At 35.5% G+C, this 20,505-nt stretch overlaps 1 protein-coding gene and 1 pseudogene across 1 annotated transcript; one reads left to right on the forward strand and one right to left on the reverse strand.

Moving 5' to 3' along the window:
- Window positions 1–503: 503 nt before the first annotated feature.
- Window positions 504–1,616, forward strand: LOC145604439 (long-chain-alcohol O-fatty-acyltransferase pseudogene; annotated as a pseudogene).
- A 446-nt stretch (window positions 1,617–2,062) lies between these two features.
- LOC145604563 (protein ENHANCED DOWNY MILDEW 2-like) lies at window positions 2,063–19,503 on the reverse strand. The gene is made up of 20 exons (XM_081660452.1): window positions 19,440–19,503; window positions 18,596–19,014; window positions 18,420–18,516; window positions 16,734–16,787; window positions 16,443–16,636; window positions 15,642–15,738; window positions 15,426–15,524; window positions 14,566–14,813; window positions 14,393–14,482; window positions 13,832–14,272; window positions 13,517–13,667; window positions 13,279–13,380; window positions 10,478–10,570; window positions 8,388–8,429; window positions 7,557–7,667; window positions 5,167–5,238; window positions 4,946–5,064; window positions 4,796–4,859; window positions 4,557–4,714; window positions 2,063–3,328 (listed from the first exon to the last, which is right to left on the reverse strand). The coding sequence occupies exons 2-20, from the start codon at window positions 19,003–19,005 to the stop codon at window positions 2,311–2,313; spliced, it is 3,660 nt and encodes a 1,219-aa protein (XP_081516578.1). The 5' UTR covers window positions 19,006–19,014; window positions 19,440–19,503; the 3' UTR covers window positions 2,063–2,310.
- Window positions 19,504–20,505: the final 1,002 nt, after the last annotated feature.

The following is a 20,505-nucleotide window of genomic DNA, read 5'->3' on the forward strand; positions in this document are numbered from 1 at the left end:
TCTTTTATTGCATTTTCATTTTGCTCAATGAGTATATGGTACTCTACTCTCATTATGAACTTTCAAAGTTGAATTACAAAATAAGGAGTAACTACATTACTGGGCTTGTATTAATTCGTGTAAGTGATACCTACTACTAATGAGACGAAGGGAATACCATATAACCCTGCAACGAACCAAAAACCGAGATGAAAGTAAGTTCAAGAATATATTTACACTCTATTCGTTTTTTAAATGCAATATTTGACTCGCGAAATAACCAAAAAAGTTTTTAAATAATTTGACACAAGGGTTTTATTAATATCATTCTCAATATGCTTGCACGTTGAGAGCCAGCTTGTAGCAGCACTATTTAATCTAATAATTACAATCTCCAACAACTTAAAAAATTATATTTCTTTTTTAATTAGATCATTAGCTCACAAGCTTAGTTACTTGTATAAAACTAACATATTCCAAATTAAAATCCTTCTAAAAACCCATAAATTTTTTGTTTCATAAAAATGGAAGAAGATGAAGGCAAGAAATTCATAAAAGCATGGATAATAATCTTTGCATCACTTTGTTACTCTTATTTCATAGCCTCTAAATTTCCAAAGGGTATTCTTAGATTCATCTCTCTTTTACCAATTTTCTCTCTCTTCACTCTTCTCCCTCTTTCTCTCTCTAGACCTCTTCCAAATATCCTCTTTGGGGGTTTTATCGTGTGGCTCGCAAACTTCAAACTCTTATTGTACGCCTTCAATCTTGGCCCTTTATCATATGATGATGATAATGATGATCAATCATCATCTCTTCTTAGATTCATTTTTCTTGCAGCTTTTCCCATCAAGATTAAGAAAGTCAACCCCTCAACAAAAGGTCAAGAGGGTAATTTAGTAATTTCACCCAACAAAAGGGAGGTGGTATTACCCTTGAATTTTTGGTCAAAGGTGGTTATTTTTGTCATTTTAGAAGTGGTGTACTCTTACAATAAAAATATGGTGGCTTTTTGTGGTTTGATGTATTTGGCTATTGATATTGCATTGGGGGTGTGTGATTTTTTAGTACGGGTCACACTTGGGATCGAGCTCGAACCACCGTCCAATGAGCCTTACTTGTCAACATCGCTACAAGATTTTTGGGGTCGGAGATGGAACCTCAGAGTAACAGAAATACTACGTCACACTGTATACAAACCCGTTAGGTCAACGGTTGTGAAGTTTGTGGGTCAAAAGTGGGCCCAAGTGACAGGTGTCGTGGCTTCATTTGTTGTTTCGGGGTTGATGCATGAGTTGGTTTATTACTATGCAACACGAGTGACTCCCACGTGGGAAGTCACGTGGTTCTTTGTTTTGCATGGTGTATGTGTTGTGTTGGAGATGGGTGTGAAGATAAGTTTGGGCCAGAAGTGGAAGTTGCATTGGGCTGTATCCGGCCCATTAACAGTTGGGTTTGTGATGGTAACAGGCATTTGGTTGTTCTTCCCACAGTTAATGAGGAATGAGGTAGATGTCAAAGCAACTCAAGACATTATTGATTGTGGCAAGTATATAAAAGAGGTTGTGATTAGAGGATGAATGATTAGGGTTTTAAGATTTTTGGTTCATCAAAATTTGAAGTACCTAATTGTGTAGTGTGATTTAATCCTATAATTTCATTTTTCAACTTCTGTTCATGTCTCATACCTACCTTTCATTCTTTTGCTGTTACGAATAGTAATCGCGTTACATATATTTAAACCACACATACTATTATGTACTTAATATAGGATTTATCTTACTGAGAATATATAAAGTAAGGCTAAATAACTAACATATAGGCTTGACAACAATGTTGCGCATTCATATTATAGAGCCTAGTCATGCATGAAAAGATTCAAGGTTGATCAGAGGAGCGTTGCATTGAACTCAACTTATTTCGCAGCCAATTTTGCCAAATACTAATTAATTAATCTTGCATCTTACATTACCATCAATCTCCTTTATAATTTTATTTGTATTATTCAACCCAATCACTAAGCCTGAAATTTTGTTGATAACCTTAACAAAGACAACCAGATTTAGAAGAATTACATTATTACTAAAATCTAAAGAAAACTTATTATTAGCAAACGTTAATTATGAGACATGTCATGGTAAAACTTTATCCAGGACACTACCATCGACATCCCCTACCTTAAACATGCTACTAAATAAAAAGAAACGATGATTATATACACCCGATAAACAATTATGACAATCCCAGCAGACAAAACCAAGGCCCCTAAACCGAAGTTATATATTAGAGGGTCAGTGCACAGCACACTTCAGTTGAATACACTGTCAATATCTAATCATTGATCCAGCCTCCAGATGAAGAATGAGGATGGTAAGGATTGGCAGGACCTGGGATGAAGCCCCCCATTGGAATGCCAGGATGTTCATGCCTCGGACCCGGATGATGGTTGTAGAATCGAGGATCAATGGGCCTGGGGCCTATATCAGGAGGACCATGAACAAATCCAGCACCACCACCCATCATAAGGCTCGGTTCATCCAATCTAGCACTATATTTATTTATAGCTGACATATGATCCACTCTGTTATGGAAAAGAGATGGTTCTGGCATGTATGTTGGTGCTGCAAACCGTTCAGGGGTTTCACTGTAAGACTGGTTTATTCCATATCCACGAGGGTGGTGATGATTGGGAATGGGTCCTGCAACTTCAGCCCATATCTCTCTCCCGTTGGGATAAACATCACCTTGTGGATGGTACTTTGCTACTGTGTCATAGTGAGGATTCCCAATTCTGTAATTTGTAGCCCCTGGGTGATCATGACCATGACCATGAACTGGGCCTCCACTCATTACATTCAAAGGGGACTCGTACATAGAAGTTGGATTCTCCACAGAAAATCGTCTCTCTTCGTGATGGATAGGCTCGAAGTTTGGAGATCCTGGATGATGCCTTAAGTTGTGAGGTTCCCTTCTGCCTCTTTTATCAAAAGGAGAGTGATGGGGCACTTCATGACGAGTATTATCTGGAGTAAAACGTTGACGTTTGTAGTCTTGAGAGGACTCAACAGGCCGTCCAGCTACACGCATCATTTCACGACGCCTCTTTTTCTTTTCAGTCTTCTTCTTCTTACTTTTACTATTCACTGGGGTAGCCTTTACTTGTTTGTCTATACTATGATCCTTGTGAGCAGATTGCTTCTTAAGATCTTCATTTTCACCTACAGCTCTGTCCTTCGGACTTTCCGGTGGATGAGTTTGTGGGGAAGCATTGTCAGCCTCCTTTGCTATAGAACTCTGACCGTGATTCTTGAATGACAAATCATGATCTAGCCTATTTGTCGGGTTGTTCCTAACAAACAAAATGACATAGGAAAGTGAAACACAGAAACATTCTCCATCCTTCAAGATTATCAGAGAAAACAAAGTATTCAACTTGTCACAGTCAAGTTTGCAATATTTTTTAATACATTCTATTGGTGGGAACTGGGAAGAGTTTCAAATCGTAGTTTTGCATCGGCAGCGTGTCATGTCAGTATGTCACTAGGGGGCACTAAAAAAAACGGAGGGAGTATCAATATAAGAACATTTCTTTATGTCTTCAAAATTTTACAGCTCTATTGGATAGAGGGAGTATTTGTTAGCTCAAGACAAAATTCCAAGACATCTAGCTTATTAATAAATTACACAGAGGCCCTATACACTAAAAACAGGTTTTAATCAATAAAATTGAAGAAACACTTGACAATCTGTAGAAACCAGTTTAAAAAGTAAAAGTAAATTCAGTGAAGTAAAAAAAAAAAAAAGGTGAAGCAAACAGGGCCTAAAGTTTTTTGCACCACCCAAAACACCACAAAATGCACTGGCAGGATACAAATAGAGGGTTTTCTTACCCTCCCACACCCTCAAGATGCAAGGACAGTTTTTAGACTGATGGGCTGGCTGCCTGGCTCTCACCAGGAAAAAAATTCCCATTTGCCACAGTATATTAATAGTAAGAGCAAAAGAAATTTTTTTTGCTACTGAAGAGGCCTACCAGGTTACAGGGCAAGAAGGAAAGAGAACAAGAACAACAACAACAACAAAGCCTTATTCCCAAAATGATTTGGGGGGCTAACATGAAACGTCATAAGGAATTCTACGATATAAAGAAAAGGACATAACAAAATCATCATTTAAAGAGTGTGAAAAAAGATGAGTAAAGTGTGTAAACGAAAGAGCTATTAAGAAAAATTAAGGGAGTTTTAAAGGAGGAACCAAGAAAAAAAAATTCAATAAGGTTTTAAAAGTGTGGTTAAAACATTGAAGACGGAAATAGAGGAAGAAAAAAAAAAGGTAACCCATTTAGGTTTAAAGAATAAGGCAAGGAGCATACCACAACTTCTCATTTGTACTACTTTTATGCAATTTGACCAGCTTACCAAAACTGGGTATTATTCGCACAGGTGCACAGCTCAAGCTACTAAAAATCCCCATACCCACAAAACCCCTTCACAATATCTGATATCCAGTGAGCATACAAATCTAAGTAGGAATGGCAGATAATGAGCTGAAACAAAAATGGGATAACTGCAGCTCACTCTATTTTCTGTCCATGCGGATGATTATGCTTCTTTGCAATTTCCATATGTTTAGCAGTCCAATCTTGGCGACTCCAGAGATAGAGGACAGGTGCTACAACGTTCCAATCTTCCAATTGTTTGTCATTAATGTCAACCGATCCAGGAAGATAGAAAGACTGCAAGGAAAAGGGGCATCAAGAAAGATATGCAACAAAAAACTGTAAATAGATAGGTAATTCATACAAATTTCAGATTACCTTTCCAGAGAGTTTATCTTTATTCTCCCAGACCAAATCATAAGGAGGTTTCTTTTTATCTAGCCTAAACACACAAAAACACAGCTAAGTACACGCACACACCAGAGAGAGAGAGAGACAGGGGGGGGGGGGGGGGGGAGAGAGAAATACCTTTCTGTTTCAGGGGGGACAATAAGAATAAGGAGCTTTGGCTTAAATTGAAGGGCCTTGTTTATGAACTGGTTTGCCTTGCTTGCTTTAACCCCAAAAGGAGGATTTAGCCCCATGATCTGATCCAGCGATAACAACAAAGCAGGAGAAAATTTTCCAAGATTAATAAATAATTGACTCAAAGTATCAAACTGATAAATTTTCATGAAAATATTTCTCACCAACTTCGACCCCGTTGGCAATTCATTAGGTTGAACATCCATCCAATCTCTTGTCTCAAAGCAGAAATCATTCTGTAGAAGTATTCATTACAATCACTTTAACATGATAAAAATCAGAGAACAAGACGAGCTATAAGAGGAAATATAACAGCCTTGGTCAATTCAATAAGCTGAAGATAAGATTATGAGCAAGAGAGACGTTGAAAATTCATGAAATTTTTTTTCAAGGCATAGGGATCATCAAAAAGGAGACTGAGGGAGGGAAACTGATGATGAAGGGGGAAGGCTGAAAGGTGCAATGAAGTTGCAAGTGGACCACAGGCTGAAAAATTAGAGGGTCCAACCAAACAGCATCTCTGGGAAGTACACATGCTTTACCTCCAGCTTTGTAAAGCTAATTTATCATACTAATGCCACTGGCCAAAAGCAACATTCTGCTCACACCAGGAGATGGGAAAGGATTCCAGTTCAAAACATAAAAAACCAAAAGGCAAATATGGTCCATCCTGTTGTTTCACCCTCTCTTCACTGCATTTACCTCACAATAATTCTTCTGCATCCCCCTCTCATATCTCCATTGCTCACTCCACTCTTTGCTTGCTTTCATTATTATAATATTATTTGATTTTCTTGAATTCTAATTACACACAGAAAATATGTAATACCTCTCATTCTCACCAAATATTACTCTGTGATTTACATGTCCACTTGAGCTATACTTCATAACAAATCCATGAAAGAAACTATGGAATACATGATTTTTGGTACGAAAATCTTGGAGGCTCTTCAAATCTTTATCGATCATCACAACCAAATCCCAATCCTAAGCATCAAGGTGGTACCACAGTAGTAATACCATTTCTTCCCTACAACAGATAAATGGCTTTGAGAATATTTACACATAAGTTTTAATCCAAGGTGGTGGGCAATTTGATTGTTGGTGATTAGGTGCAAAATTAAGTATCTAACAGATTATCCTCTTGGGAAACAGGGGTGAAACAATAAGCATAAGTCCTACAGAATACACATGGAATGACAAAGGATAAGTCTCTACCCTTGAATATTCTGCTTACACTCAAATTTTCAAATATAGCCAAATTGCTGGAAAAGTTTAGGAGTTATGTAAAAGATGAAAATACAGGCTAAAGCAATTCTCAAAACACTTATTAACAATCATGTCTCATTTTCAAAATCTTCAACTGTACTCTAAAAACTATTACAATCAAATCTCGCTTCAAATACTCCTTAATCTCCTATCACGTCTCAAACAACAATTGGGAAGCCAACTCATCTCCAAAAATTTTGTGCACTATGAAATGATCAACTATTTGGGGACAAAGGGGGTGATTTGCTCAAGTCTACAAAATAATTGACAAGGCACAAGCACATCAGTACATTAAATATAAGTATGAAAATCACCAACTTGAATCTCCAAAATCCGACAAAATATTTCCTAGTTTGCCAATTATTTTCACTCTGTCTTCAAAATCCAACAAAACATGTGTTAAGGGATGTTTTGTGGGGTTTGAAGCGAGATTCGGCACTTTAGCAACTGTTTAGGGATTCAGAGGGTAAGTTTGTCAAATTTGATCCCCAGACACGTGTCACTTATACTAAGTAATTCAAGAAGTGCTTTTGTCACATAACATTGGGGTTAACAGCGACAACAATACATCACCAAAGTGACAATACATTCATTCACAAAAATAAAAATATTGAAAACACAGGTCACTCTAGATCAAGGTAGCAAAGTTCAGCTCTGGATCGGGATTAATGAATCAGCCACAGGGGTAAACCTCGAATAAGAAGTTTGGCAAGTGGAGAGCATGTTATTATGGGTTTAGGAAAAACCTTGTCATACAACAACAACAACAACAACAAAGCCTTAGTCCCAAAATAATTTGGGTCTGCTAACATGAATGGTCATAAGAAACCGTATGATATAAAGGACGGACATAACAAGAGTATCATTTGAAAGAGTTCCAAAAAATGGTGACTAAAGCAAACAAAAGAAAGAGCATCCAAAAATATTAAGAGAGTTTTAAAAGAGAACCAAGAATAAAATTTGAGAAAGATTTAAAGTGGTGGTTAAAACATTGGAGTAAACAAAAAACATGAAGGTTTGGGAAAACTTTAGAAAAGGAAATCAATACAATTCATAAAACATTAGTGGGATAAAATATTAAATATATAATCATGACACATTGTCGTCGTGAATTTTCTCCCTCCACAATGCCCTATCCAATACCATATTTTCCTCAATCCCCAAAGCACTCATGTCACTCTCAATCCCCTCTTCCAAGTTTTCTTAGGTCTTCCCATACCTCTCACGATCCCAACACTTGGTACAAGTTAAGATAGCCAAGGAAAAAAATATGTAATTAGAATACCTTTGGCCTGAAAAGATCATAATTTTTATAATTGCATTTTCTCCCCCTAGTTTCAAGCTTTTCCTTCATAAGCTGGCTGAAATCATTAGCTCCACAACAGAAATCAACTATCTGTTCAAAGTGTTTAACATACAGCAAAGCATTAGTAATATAAGAAAGAACTACATCGAGAGTTTTAATAAGTAACGGAAAGCCAAAAATACTCACTACCTACAGCACATAGAAGAACAAGCGTAAAAATCAACTAGCTTAAACATGCAAATACTGCATACTACAAATACAGTTTTAGCACTAAAATTGCAAGAGAATAATTATAATTCATATATTATCTACCTTATATGCAAGATCTTTACAAACTATTGCAATTGATTTGAAAAGAAAATTGCACATTACAAATCCAAGTAACACCTTCCATCAGTAACTACCAACAGGTGTAAGTGATGCGAGCTTTTTTTTTTCTCAGAATGACCATGAAATAATTGAGGCCAAGTCAGCAAAGTCACTGAATCTGAAGGCACCAAATACTAACATTTCCACAGCTAAATCAGTACCCTCAAAAGTCAAAACAGAGAATCACCAAAAGTTCAATACCACTTAATACCCAATATTGAATTTTCGGGAATGGAAGTAAGCATAAAAGATCTATCACCTATTAGAATGATTTTTACAGGACCTACTATAACTAATAATATAAAGCTGACCTCACTTATCAAATGTAGGTTGCACTTAAAGAAACTGCTACTAACTAATACTTTTATATAAAAAATAAAATTAATGATTTAAGTATATAATAAACATAGTGGAAGAGTACATAGCAACAGAAACTCATACCATGTCATCGTCATTAACATACCAATGAAGTAATTCAGCAATCTGCATACAGAAATGATGCATTCAGAAAACCTTTCAGAGATTTTGCTTGTATAAATTACAGAAAAATAAATAAATAAATAGATACATAAATAAATAAATAAAATAATCCAAGGCAGCGCTATAACATTGCACATCCTTTGGATAACCTTATTTACCTTCTAACAAGGATAACTTGGATGCATAGATGTGCACATCAACATAATAAGAAGCTCATTTCAAGGGTATGGTACATATTATTTCCAAGGAAGTAAGCTCATTCATACAGAACAAGGTTTCAATGACAAACCAGAAGACTTTGCCAGAAAAGGCAAAAGTTGACTAGAAGCTTGAGCAATACAAAGCCAGGATTACCCAAAAATAAATAAAGAAGAAGTAATAGTCAAGCAGGCAGGAATTAAGGGTTTAAAGAGTCCAGGGCTACAGCCCACAGGCTTTTGCTTTAGGCCCCTTGGAAAAAGTATTAGAGATCAGAGAGCTAATACCCCAAAACCTGAGCCAAAAACATATCTATCCCAATCTATTCCACATTTGCTTGACCCCCCCAGGTAAAACCGTAAAACATAAACACTGTCAATAACTAAGGTTTTATTTCGACATTCTTGCATGACTAGTAGGATCAGACTTCGTATAAAACATAAAGTTTTATTTGTAATAATAAAGATGGCATTTCCTGTTCAAGAGAATCCCGATAATTAAAAATGTAATTTCTGAACACATATATCCTCGATAAATAATCAGATAAACTCTCAATTTCTCCTGCATCCAACCCAGATTTGTTTATGAGGAAACAACACTCCAACGTACTGGATGGGAAAGCAACTTCAACTACAACTTTTTGACTCCATTGCAAATCATTATTTACACTTTCATTCTTCCAAAGTTCCAAATTCATCAAACTAGATAGGAGGCAAGGGTAAGCAAATTAAATTAAGAGGTAGGTATCTCTTAACAATCCCATAAACTTTTCCTTGCATCTTTTCTGCAACCAAACATGATATTTTAGCAGCTTTAAAGGCAATGTCTTTCTTTTCTTTTATGAAAATTAAGCAGCTTATGCAACTGAAAATTAAGCAAGAGCTTATTTGAACGCAGCTTATACAACTGAAAATTAAGCAAGAGCTTATTTGAATATGCTATGGCTCACCCTACACCTCCAGAGCTTTTTACATGGAGCAGGAGAACTCCATGGGGTAATACTAGATATATATGATAAGGATAATGTTAGCTCATAGCAAAGTTTAGTAGTGGCATCAAGGTCTTTTTGTATGAATTTGTTAGAAAAAAGCTTTGCTACGCCAGTAATAAGTAATAATAATAAAGGAAAGTGTGATAGATCAGCCAAGAACAACCAAATAACAGAAAAAAAGCAATAGACCAGTAAAATAGAGAAGAAAGATTGAGGCTTTGATTAACAAAACAACAGTTTACACAATCGATAGGTTTAGCCTATCAAGCTCTATAATGACTTGAGGTCACAACTCTCCAAATAGTGACTTGAGGTCACAACTCTCATGGAAGGATTCACTCCCAAATCTCTGCCTACTTTTTTTCCTTTCTCCTCTCTCTGTTATTTATACTAAGGCTAAATAATATTAAACTAATAATACTAGACTTCCTACAGTGCCCTTCCTAAAGTTAGTCTATTATAGAAAGCTGTAATACCGGAGAGGCATGTGAAATGTAGAGACAGAGCATAGAAGGAATTATCACCCCTTGAAGAGTGATAACTTTGTAAGTGTTAATTATACTGATCTTCAATAAAAGTAGTTCACTTTTCCACTGTTTTTACTGCTTCCTTGAGTTACAGCATAATTCTCATAATTTCCTACTGTTCCAGTTCGGTTCTAGCAAATTTTCATATTAAATCAAGAAAATTTGTAGAAAGGCAATTCACCAGCACCAATATGACTTTTTACCAATAAAGGCATGCAATTAAAATACATCTATATCAAGTGGTAGAACTACAATCACAATAAAAAAAAACATTCAGAATTAAAGAGCTAGATAATTCTCACTCACCGAGTAAATAATATCAGAAAACAGCTTACCTCCTTTAGCTTTTCAACCTTGGTAAAATGACGACCATACGAAGTATAGCGCATACCATAGAGGAAAGGAGCAAGGTGAACTCTAAGCTTGCCCTGCAAACAAGAAGGATGCAGCATACAATCAATGTTAAAAAAAATTTTGTTACCAGAGCAGCTGACAATATGTAGCCAACTAAAGCACTAAACTACAGTCAAAACTCAAAAGCAAAACAATTATGCAATCTAATCACAAATCAAAAGATTTATTATTTCCCGATATAACTGATATAAGCTTCCTAAATACTTCGGTCTTCAATAACTGCAACATGAAGCCATATAGCCCATGTGATGACTAGACCCTTTGGGGAGGGGGGGTCAAACTGAATGTATATTTGAGAAAGTGGAAATAGTCCCTAAACTTTATAAGGATAAAGAACCTTGCATCTAAAACACAATCAGCCAGTTTAGGGCTTGTTTGTGACCATTTTTTGTTTTTAGTTTTTTTAAAAAAAATAAAAAATAAATAAAAAAATAAAAAAAATAAAAAACAGAAACAGGAAAAAGTTGTTTCCACATAATTGTTGTCAATTTTAAAAAAAAATTCATGATATTAATAAGTTTGACCAATCTTCAATTCATTATAAGACATATATCATATGGTTTTAAAAAACAAAAAGCCAAACATCAGAAAACTACAGCAATACAGAACAAGCCCTTATATTTTGGTTACAAGGTTTCAAAAATAATACTTCCTCCGTCTCTTTACTTGCAACACCTAGGCGCACCAAGGCACAAAAGGTCCCTGGAGCCTTGGCAAGGCTCAGGCGCGCGCCTTTCGTAGGCGAGGCGCACCTTAAGACCCTAAAACCTCTCCAAAATGATTTCTAGACTAATATTGTACTTAAAGCTACATATCACATCTATTATAAATGCATAAAGGGAGGCATAATTTGACAAAAACCATCGCTAACTCATTAAAACGCAGAAGTATTAGACAAGTACTTAGAGACTAGTTAGAGTAAGACATAATTAGCATAATTTAATTAAAAGATAGAAAGAAAAGCAAACAAAGTGTAGTGGATGGTCTCTTAAAGCACTAAAGAGTCTCTGAATCAACATCAAAGTCTTCAACATCTTCATTATCCACATCTTCACCAATGTTCTCCTCCCACTCCTCCTTTGGTCCCTTCCCTTTATTCCCTCTAGATGATGATAGAGCATTGTTTCTAACCCTTGATGCCCCTCTAGTAGCATAGGAAGGCTCATTGGCCCCGGTGGCTTTACTAACCGCACTCCATATCATTAAACTAGCATTGATAATTTATAGTTAAGGAAACATATAGTCATTAGAGATCTTGTTACACTTAAGACCTGCCTCAATTTTTACTTTCGTAAAATACAAATTTATATTTATTAATAATTTAACTTACAGGTGATAGAAATAACAAGCGTGAAATGAGTTGTGTATCAAGTAAAAAGAAACAAAGAAAGTAACTTTTTGGAAGAGCTTAGACCTTCGATCAGTTTAAAATCCTGAATTTGACTTTTGAGTGTTTGCCAACCAGCTTAAGGGGCCACAGGTTCCAATAAAAAGCTCTTTTACACAATGCTCAGTTGCTCACTAGTCACTACTCAAGCTTGTTGACTAGGCTATGAAAATAAGACCTAAATAAATATACTTAAAACAATTGAAGCTTTTACGGCTTCTTTAATGGAAGAACATGATAAAATGTTGAAGAAGTAAGATGAATCAAACTGGTAGAGTAATGGGATAGCCAATATAGTCACATAGGGAATGCCACAAAAATTTGTGGACCCCGTTGCCCCCTTCTATTTCTTATCTTTTTTTTTTAAAAAACCCTTAATGAGTTAATGTTGTACAGCCGTAAATGGGTAACTTTAAAATTTTTCATTATTTTTTTAAGTTATTTACCCGTAAGGCTGTAAGTCAGATTTTCTTTATAAAAATATACAAGTATCTTAAAATTTTCCAACACTTTGCCTGATATAAGGATCTAAAAAATTAGTCAAGACACTTTTTGACCATATCCCCATATCGGTTATTTTATGAATCAGAGGATCCTCCAATCCCTACTTGGATACGACACCCAAACTCGAATCTGTGCAACATAGATGGAGGTATTAAGTAATTAACCCAACAGAGAAATGATGCAGAAAGTAGAAGTCAGAAGACATACTTCCTCCTTTCTTTTTTACTTGACCCGCTTTGACTTACACACTATCCGCTACTTCTCTTTTGACTGTCTTTTGTTAATAATATGTAAGGAAAAAAAATACACATCTTGGGTCTTTTTAAATTCGTCTCAATAATAACTATCATAATATATAACTTTTATAATTTTTACTTAAAAAGAATTAAAGTTATTGATCGTTAAAGTTTTGCATTGACAAGCGTGATAAAAGAAACAAGTCAAGTAAAAAAAACAGAGGAAGTATAAAAGTAATGCAAAATCCCACAAAGTCTACGAAGAAATTGTTGGGATGAAACTTTTTATGGGAACAAAGGAGTTATATGACAGAAGAGACTCTTGCTGGACTACCTAGACTTTAAATATAACCAAGGATGTAAAATATTGCAGAAAGTTGTGGCGAATAGAGCTTAAGAGTAAATTGATCACTAGAAGAAACTACTTTAACTTCCCACAACCAAAATACAACAACCACCACTCCATACTTGTGGAATTGTGGTTGGGTAGAACGGCAAAAAAAAATATTTAATAGCTCTCAAAAACCTCATTAACTATGAAATCAAATAGCATAGCAGAAAAGCAGTGCTTAACACAGCAATGTACAGAAACTACCTTCCAATTGATCATATTGTTAAAAACTGATGGGTCACAGGCTTTTTTTACATCTACAACACTGCTTCCTCCATCTAGTTTCTTAATTGCATCACGAACAGCCTACATACAACACAAAATTGAAACATACAGTGTCAAACAGTCAATAGCACAACCCAACTGCTAGGATGTAATGGCACACTGGAAAAAGCAACAACAAATGTCAATTTAATCTTCTCAAATAGGTCAAGAATTATACATCACATGACTTTAGCACTTTCCCCTCTGTAATACTCTTACAGGGTTCCATTTTTCGCTTATAATCACGGCTAGAAATTAAACTCTCGTGTTTTGCAATGATATCATCCAAAGTGATTATAGACGAAGCTTCACTCATCAAATTGAGAATCCTGCATTACGAAACCATACATTATCACCAAAATAAACACATAGCAGAATTTTAATTAGCTAAGCTGCTGGTTATAGAACTTGTAAACTCCTCGGCACAAAGAATATAAATAAAAACATTTAGAGAAAGCAAACTCAGAAACCTCACACCAGGAATAAACATTACCATCTTTCAGACTCGGAATCTAATTTTGGCACAAAACTGTTCACGGCAGATTTACTTGTTTCATAAGATTCAACCACTGCGAGTTTCTCAGTCTGGCAAGGCTTGAAACACTTGCGTTCTTCAACTGCAAAAGATCCATCATTGTTTGTCAAACCAGACTTCTTTTCAGATGGTATCTTCTTGGATAAATTACTTTTTTGCAATTTAGGAACTCTTCTATCAATCTTTTTATCGGAATCAATGTCTTCAACAGCCTTTTTCTTAGACTCAATGGCAGGTAAAGCCGGAGAAGATGCCTTCAAAGAAGCCATTTCCTTTTTTACTGCAACTTTATCTTCCTGCAAAACTCCTACAGAGGACCCTGTCTCCTTTTTTGTAACACCAGGAAAGATAATATGGTCCCTTGAGGGAGTCCCTAAATCATCCCTAATCTTATGCTTCCTGGTGTAAAACAGAACATTGGAAAAAAAAAAGTCACTGTTTGAAGAATTATACCACAACAATGTGACATATATATACAATCCAAAAAAAGCTTTGCAGCAGAATTTTAAATTCACTCACAAGCAATATATCAAAACGCGGTCTACCAATAGGCCTTCCCAAGCCCTTTGTTCAATGCCTGCATCTTCATCTTCTTCAAAAGCTATCTTCCTGGTGAGAGGTAACATAAACAGATCAAGTGACAATCTGAAAGGACCGGTGCTAAAAACCCTAAAATTTAAAATAGATTTTACCTGGGTAAACATTTTTTGTGATATGCCTTTGGACAACGTCTACAAACAGCCATCTGCAGTTGAGGGTTGCTCTTATCCTCCGCTTGTTTACAGACGCAGCAAGTATGAAGGGGGCATGTAAATGACTCTCCCAAACGGATCTTATCTGCAAACTCTTTAGCAGCATCTTCATTATTCCCATGTAGCCGATTTGCAACACAATGGGGATGATAGAAGTATCCACAGGTTGCATTAATACATTGATACACCTGGGGAAAATAAAATAGTTGACACTCATAGAGGCACCACAGTAGAGACATTTTGCACATTTGGAGAATTCATATAATCATATAGACAGACCATGTATACTTTGATGCAGCATATCTCAACTCTACATATAGTTGATAGATGTAGCTCAACCATGTATTCAAGTTTCTGAGATACAGAAGAAAAGTTTCTAGAGACATGGAAGAAAAGATAAAAGAGTAAAATAAAAACAGAGACCAGTCATCCAAATTTTAAGGTTCTTGTTGCACTCAGACCAGACTTGTTCATCTAAAAATATTAGAAAATAAAGAAAACTGAACTGTACACATCCAACAAAGTCAAGCTTTCCAACAAATTCAATCTGAAATCACTCAATGGCCACATTGCATAAGAAAAGATATCAAAACAGCTTGTTTAATTGCTCACAACCTTTCCAGTTCCTTATACTACATTGTAAAATAGAGTAGCCTTCTTATGCAATGTACATCAATATATTTATGTCACAAAAACTATGAAAGATGTGTACGGACAGCCAGAGATAGAAAAGTAATAAATGAGCATATAAACAGAAAAGGGTGAGCAAGAAGCAAAATCTTAATTTATCGAGCTGATACCTTGGCACCAGTCTGTTTATCAGAAGACCCTAACTGCCCACAGGCGAAGCATTGATGCTGCTTATATTGACAATTTTGACACTTGAAATAAGGCAAAGCCTGCAAGGTAACACTTCATATCAAGTTCCACAAAAAAACAAAAGTGCAGAAATTAATTTTGATAAGCAGAAGCTAGTAATTCATTTGACAATGTGAATAAAATGAAAAGCAACACACCTGCACTTCCATCTCAGTAAAACCAAGAGAGACGCATTTTGACGGTTTACCGGCTCTTCGAGTAGCATGAAAGGATCTCATGCAACTTCCTTCACAGCTGCATTTGAACAAACAAAATATAAACTAACCATAGACATATCAACGTAGTATACTGTTTCAAGTATATCGTGTCCCAATCCATAAGCTGTAATTCACATAAGTTACATAGTGAAATAACATGTAAGCAGCTATACACTAAAATCAAATTGAATCACTTCCTACTGCTAATCTGCCATATGATTTTCACAGAAAAGAACAGAAACCAAAAAAAAGCTATATATAAAAAGAAAGTGAAATAAGGCCTCCTGGAAGAAATGATGCATCAGGGGTAAGGGTGGGACTGTTGATTTGGGAAGGTAAAAGTGGGTGGGACAGCTTTCTGTCTGTGCTAATTCTGTTTTTTTTATGTTTTACTTTTGCTTTAGAGTATTTTCTTTGGAAAGGTGCATAAAGCACGTGAATAAACTTAATATCACATGTCAATGTGTCATGTACAAAGTATATCATTTTGGCTTTGGGCCTTCTATTTTTGGTACCAATGATTTTTTTTTTTTTTTTTTTTTTTTGACAATTATTAAATTATCTAAAAAATTTCCGACACTTTATATACAAGCAGTGTCCAAAAAATTAGTCAAGACACTCTTTTGACCGTATCCTCGTATCAGCTATTTTTTGAATTGGAGGATTGGATCCTCTGATCCCTACTTGGATATGACACCCAAAACATAGTCCAAGATCAATAATACAAGATGATATACATACCACAATAAGGGACCTCCCTCATCACATAAGGAACAAACTGAATCAAAAGGCTCATCCTCATCGCTTTCCTCATCAGACGAACCACCTTCTTCACTAGAGCCAGCATCGTCATCACCAGAACCATCCTCGAGATCATCTGACAAACAATCATCATCACTAACCACAAACTCACTTTTTCCTTTAGCTAAAACATCCTGTGTACCAACGGGCCCGCATAAGCATAACGTGCTATGATGCCACTTCAATAGAAAGAAAAATATATACGAAGTGCTAGATAGTAAATAAACAAACCTCATCAGTTTTATGCTTCTTCTGCAGGTTTTTCTCAAGAAATGCCATTAAGCACTGTCCAGAGCCATTCTTTGATATTAGACTAAAGAATACATGACAAAAATAATAACAAACAGCATAAACTAGAACCATAATACATGTATTTGATCATCAAGGCAGATAAAAAATTAGCTTATAGACAATGTGAATAGAGAAATACTGCAAAGCACATCCATAGTATAATTTTCACAAGTCATATAATAGAAGCCCCGGGTCCTCGAGAAACTAGCAAAAAATTAAATGGTGTTACAACTAGTTAGTGGCCTACAAGAATGAAAGGAGGCAAACAGAAAAAAGTATTGCAGATGATTAGTAGCAATATATAGAAAGAACAACTGAAATGTAACAAAATATAGCCAGTTTTCAACAAATTCAAATGAATATTTTTTTAGCTCAGGGATAAGGAAATATATTAATTAAGTTGTTTGGTCACAAAATTCCAAGATATGCAATTTTTTCTTCAACTTTGTTAGCTCAATTTCTCCTCACTGATAATCCATTGCTTCACGCTTTCTTTCACAATCCTTCCACAATGCATTAACCTTAAGATAAATCATTGCTTCCCTATACTCACCACTTTCAAACCATCTTTATCTCCCCTCAATCAGACAAAATCACCCATTGACACCTCCCTTCTTCCATAAACCCCACTACTCCCTCCCCTAGCCCACAGTTACACTCCCTTTTGACTTTCTCCCTCACTCACCAGCCAACTCAGCCCTTACCCCTCCCACAAACATCCATTTTCTTCACAAACCGCAATCCCCAAGGATTCATCCAAAATACAAATTTTTTTCCTTGCTTAATTTCCCAAATCCATATAAGTCAAACATTTCCCAGCCACAGGCCCACAGTCACCAGATTCCTCGACTTTCTTTGACCTCCTGCAACTTTTTTGTTGTTTCAAAAATCCCATATATGCACCAGTGATACAATTGACACTCCCTTGCCCTTACTCTTACTTGACAACCTTACCCCAATGCTTGCCCCACTACCACCCTTCACTTTCTTTTGCCTCAGCCTAAACCAATCCACCACCACCGCCCTCCCTCTTTTCAAACCCCTCCCCAAAAAATACCCACCGGCACAACCTGCAATAACTCCTTGTCATCACAAGTACAGCGATACCTTCCAGTCTTCCACAGGTTACCTAGATTTTGGCTTTGTTGAGATCATTAATTACTAATGCTACTATCACTAAAGGATTAACCCTCGTTTACCATCATCTAAGAGAACATTTTGGTATCTTTTTCTATCAAGAAAATCCACTATGAAATAAAGAAAACCCAAACAATAATGATGAAGCAAACAATTTACACAATTCAACAAAAAGAACAAATTGGTATCTTTTTTCTATCAAGAGCTTTGCATCAGGTGAATGTTATTGGTAGAATCCCTATGTAATGATAGAAAACTGAACTGATGTATAAGCTTAACATGAGTTTCACATCATTAGAAGATTTTACTTCTATGAAATACACTAAATCTTTAACCAAAGCATAAACAAAGGAACATGTGTTGCAGACAAGGAACATGTGCTGATCAAAGGAATGTTAAATCAAACTATCAAACAGCAAAAAAATGTCTATTGTCAAATACATAAATAAGGTTGATACAGCAGATGAGAGTGTCATGAGAATGACATACCTTTGATGTTTTTAATGATTTGTCGTGCTTCACAGCTTGCTCGATCAAAGCCCTATTATGAGTGAGGTCTTTTGTAGAAGGGATGCTATCATACAAGCTACAAATCCGAAAAGAGGGTGAGAAACTATACTTCTATAAATACAAGCAAAAGGAATGTCCTATTTACCATTAAGTACCTGAAAATATCCGATAACTTGTTCCTAACGCGACTCCAAGCCCACTCTGGTTTTCGTTTTACAACATGAAGAAAATTCACAGTTATCAACACCGTCCTAATATATTCCTCATAACTTTGTCTAGGCTTTTGAAGTTTGATCCAGTTATTGTCCTTAGAAAGAACCGATATCTCCGGTTTTACTCCAGAGCAATCAAACTTCCAAGCTTTCACAGGCTTAAAGATTTTATCCAGCCCACCATCAGCATTACCACGCACGTATATCGGGCTTTCCGGCCCCGGTTCGGTCTCACTTGAATTCCAATTCACAGGCAGGACCGAAAATGAAATCGGTTCCTCACCATCATCAACAAAGTAATAATTTGTGACAGACTCCGGCAACTCCTCCATCTCATCATCGGAAATTGCCATATTCTCTACCTTTGATAATTAACAATTTATTAAAATCAAATACCTAAAAAAAAAATTTAAAAATCCAAAAACACCTTCCAGTAAACCATTAAAGAAATTGACAAGATAATTTAGCATCAAAAATCAAATAATACGGAGCAATAAAATTCATGATTAATTAAAAAAAAAAAAAAAAGATTAAAACAATTAACAATATATAGAAGTTCTGCTATCAAGGTAAATTGCAACAAAATTCTTAGGAATAAATCAATTAATAAAATTCTTGCAACAAAATCGCTTCAAAAAAAATCCATAACTTTGTTAATTTTAAGCAATAAATCAAAAAAATGCCGTAGAAGAACCCTAAATGGACTATAAATTAACGATAAACCCTAAAATGTGGAATTGAAATTCGATTATTAAACGAAAGAAAATAATAAATAAAAAAAAAATACCTCGAAAGTAGCAGCTTCAATGGAAAATTAAGAGCACGCTTCAATGGAATAGAAAGCGGTGCAGACTACTACGAGTAGTGAGAAGTTACTTTTGAAGGAAAAAATATGAAAACAGAAGTAAATGTCAATCGTCGGATCTAAATAATATCGATGGGCAGAATTATTTCTATTATATGACCCAACTCGGCAATACTTTGGGTCTGTTCTCATACGATTATTTTCAATTCAGCTCAGCTCTAATAAGTTAAGTTCAGTTCAGTTCAATTCAGTTTCTAATTTTCTTCTCTTATAAAATATTAATTTCAGTTCAGTGCAGCTCTAATAAGTTCAGTTCATTTCGGTTCAGTTCAGCTGAGTTCGGTCAATGAGAACAGGCCCTTGTCCACCTACATAAATTATCGGACGAATGATGAAAATTTTAAGAGGGGCGCAAGGGTAAAGTGATATAGACGAAATTCGATTCTAAGGGCATGTTCACTTCAACTTAACTTCAATTAAGTTCAGCTCAGCTCTAATCAGTTCAATTCAATTCAGTTCAGCTTCAATCAATTCTGTTCACTTCAGCTCCTAATTTTCGTCTCTCATAAAATATGCATTTTAGTTTAGTTCAGTTCAATTCAGCTCCAATCAGTTCAACTCAGTTCAGTAAATGTGAACAAGCCCTAAGTCTTGAGTACTTCCCTTCCCCTGAAAATTTTAACTAAGCTATTTTTTTTTTTTTTTTTTTTTTTTAGGGGAATAAGTTTTAACCAAGCTAGTTGATGATCCACAAATATGACAATTTTATAATTTATGAATCTTTTCAATTTATTATGCATTAGAATAAAAACTTACTACCTATATACACAAATACACTTTTCATAGAAATAAGTCCCGAAATCATCTTGATAAACAAAATGTGTATATCTACTAACGGACAAAAGTAGCACATTTTAGGACAAAAAATTTGCGGGTTTACCCGTAAACTATGAAAATTTAGCCCATTTATATCGACAAGATTGTCATTTGATAAACAATTAATGTTTATGAATTAATGTTTATGAATATCATAAACTTGTTTTTCTCC

Source organism: Chenopodium album, chromosome 22 (assembly GCF_948465745.1).
Source record: "Chenopodium album chromosome 22, dcCheAlbu1.1, whole genome shotgun sequence".
NCBI lineage: Eukaryota > Viridiplantae > Streptophyta > Magnoliopsida > Caryophyllales > Amaranthaceae > Chenopodium > Chenopodium album.

Bases quoted from the DNA above. Each gene is read 5' to 3' on its own strand.
- LOC145604563 (XM_081660452.1), bottom strand. From the start codon at position 19,005: ATGGCAATTTCCGATGATGAGATGGAGGAGTTGCCGGAGTCTGTCACA. The intron at 14,814-15,425 runs GTATCAGCTCGA...TATTTTCCCCAG, and splicing joins ATAAACAGACTGGTGCCAAG to GTGTATCAATGTATTAATGC. The intron at 8,430-10,477 runs GTAAGCTGTTTT...TTCTGTATGCAG, and splicing joins AGGTTGAAAAGCTAAAGGAG to ATTGCTGAATTACTTCATTG.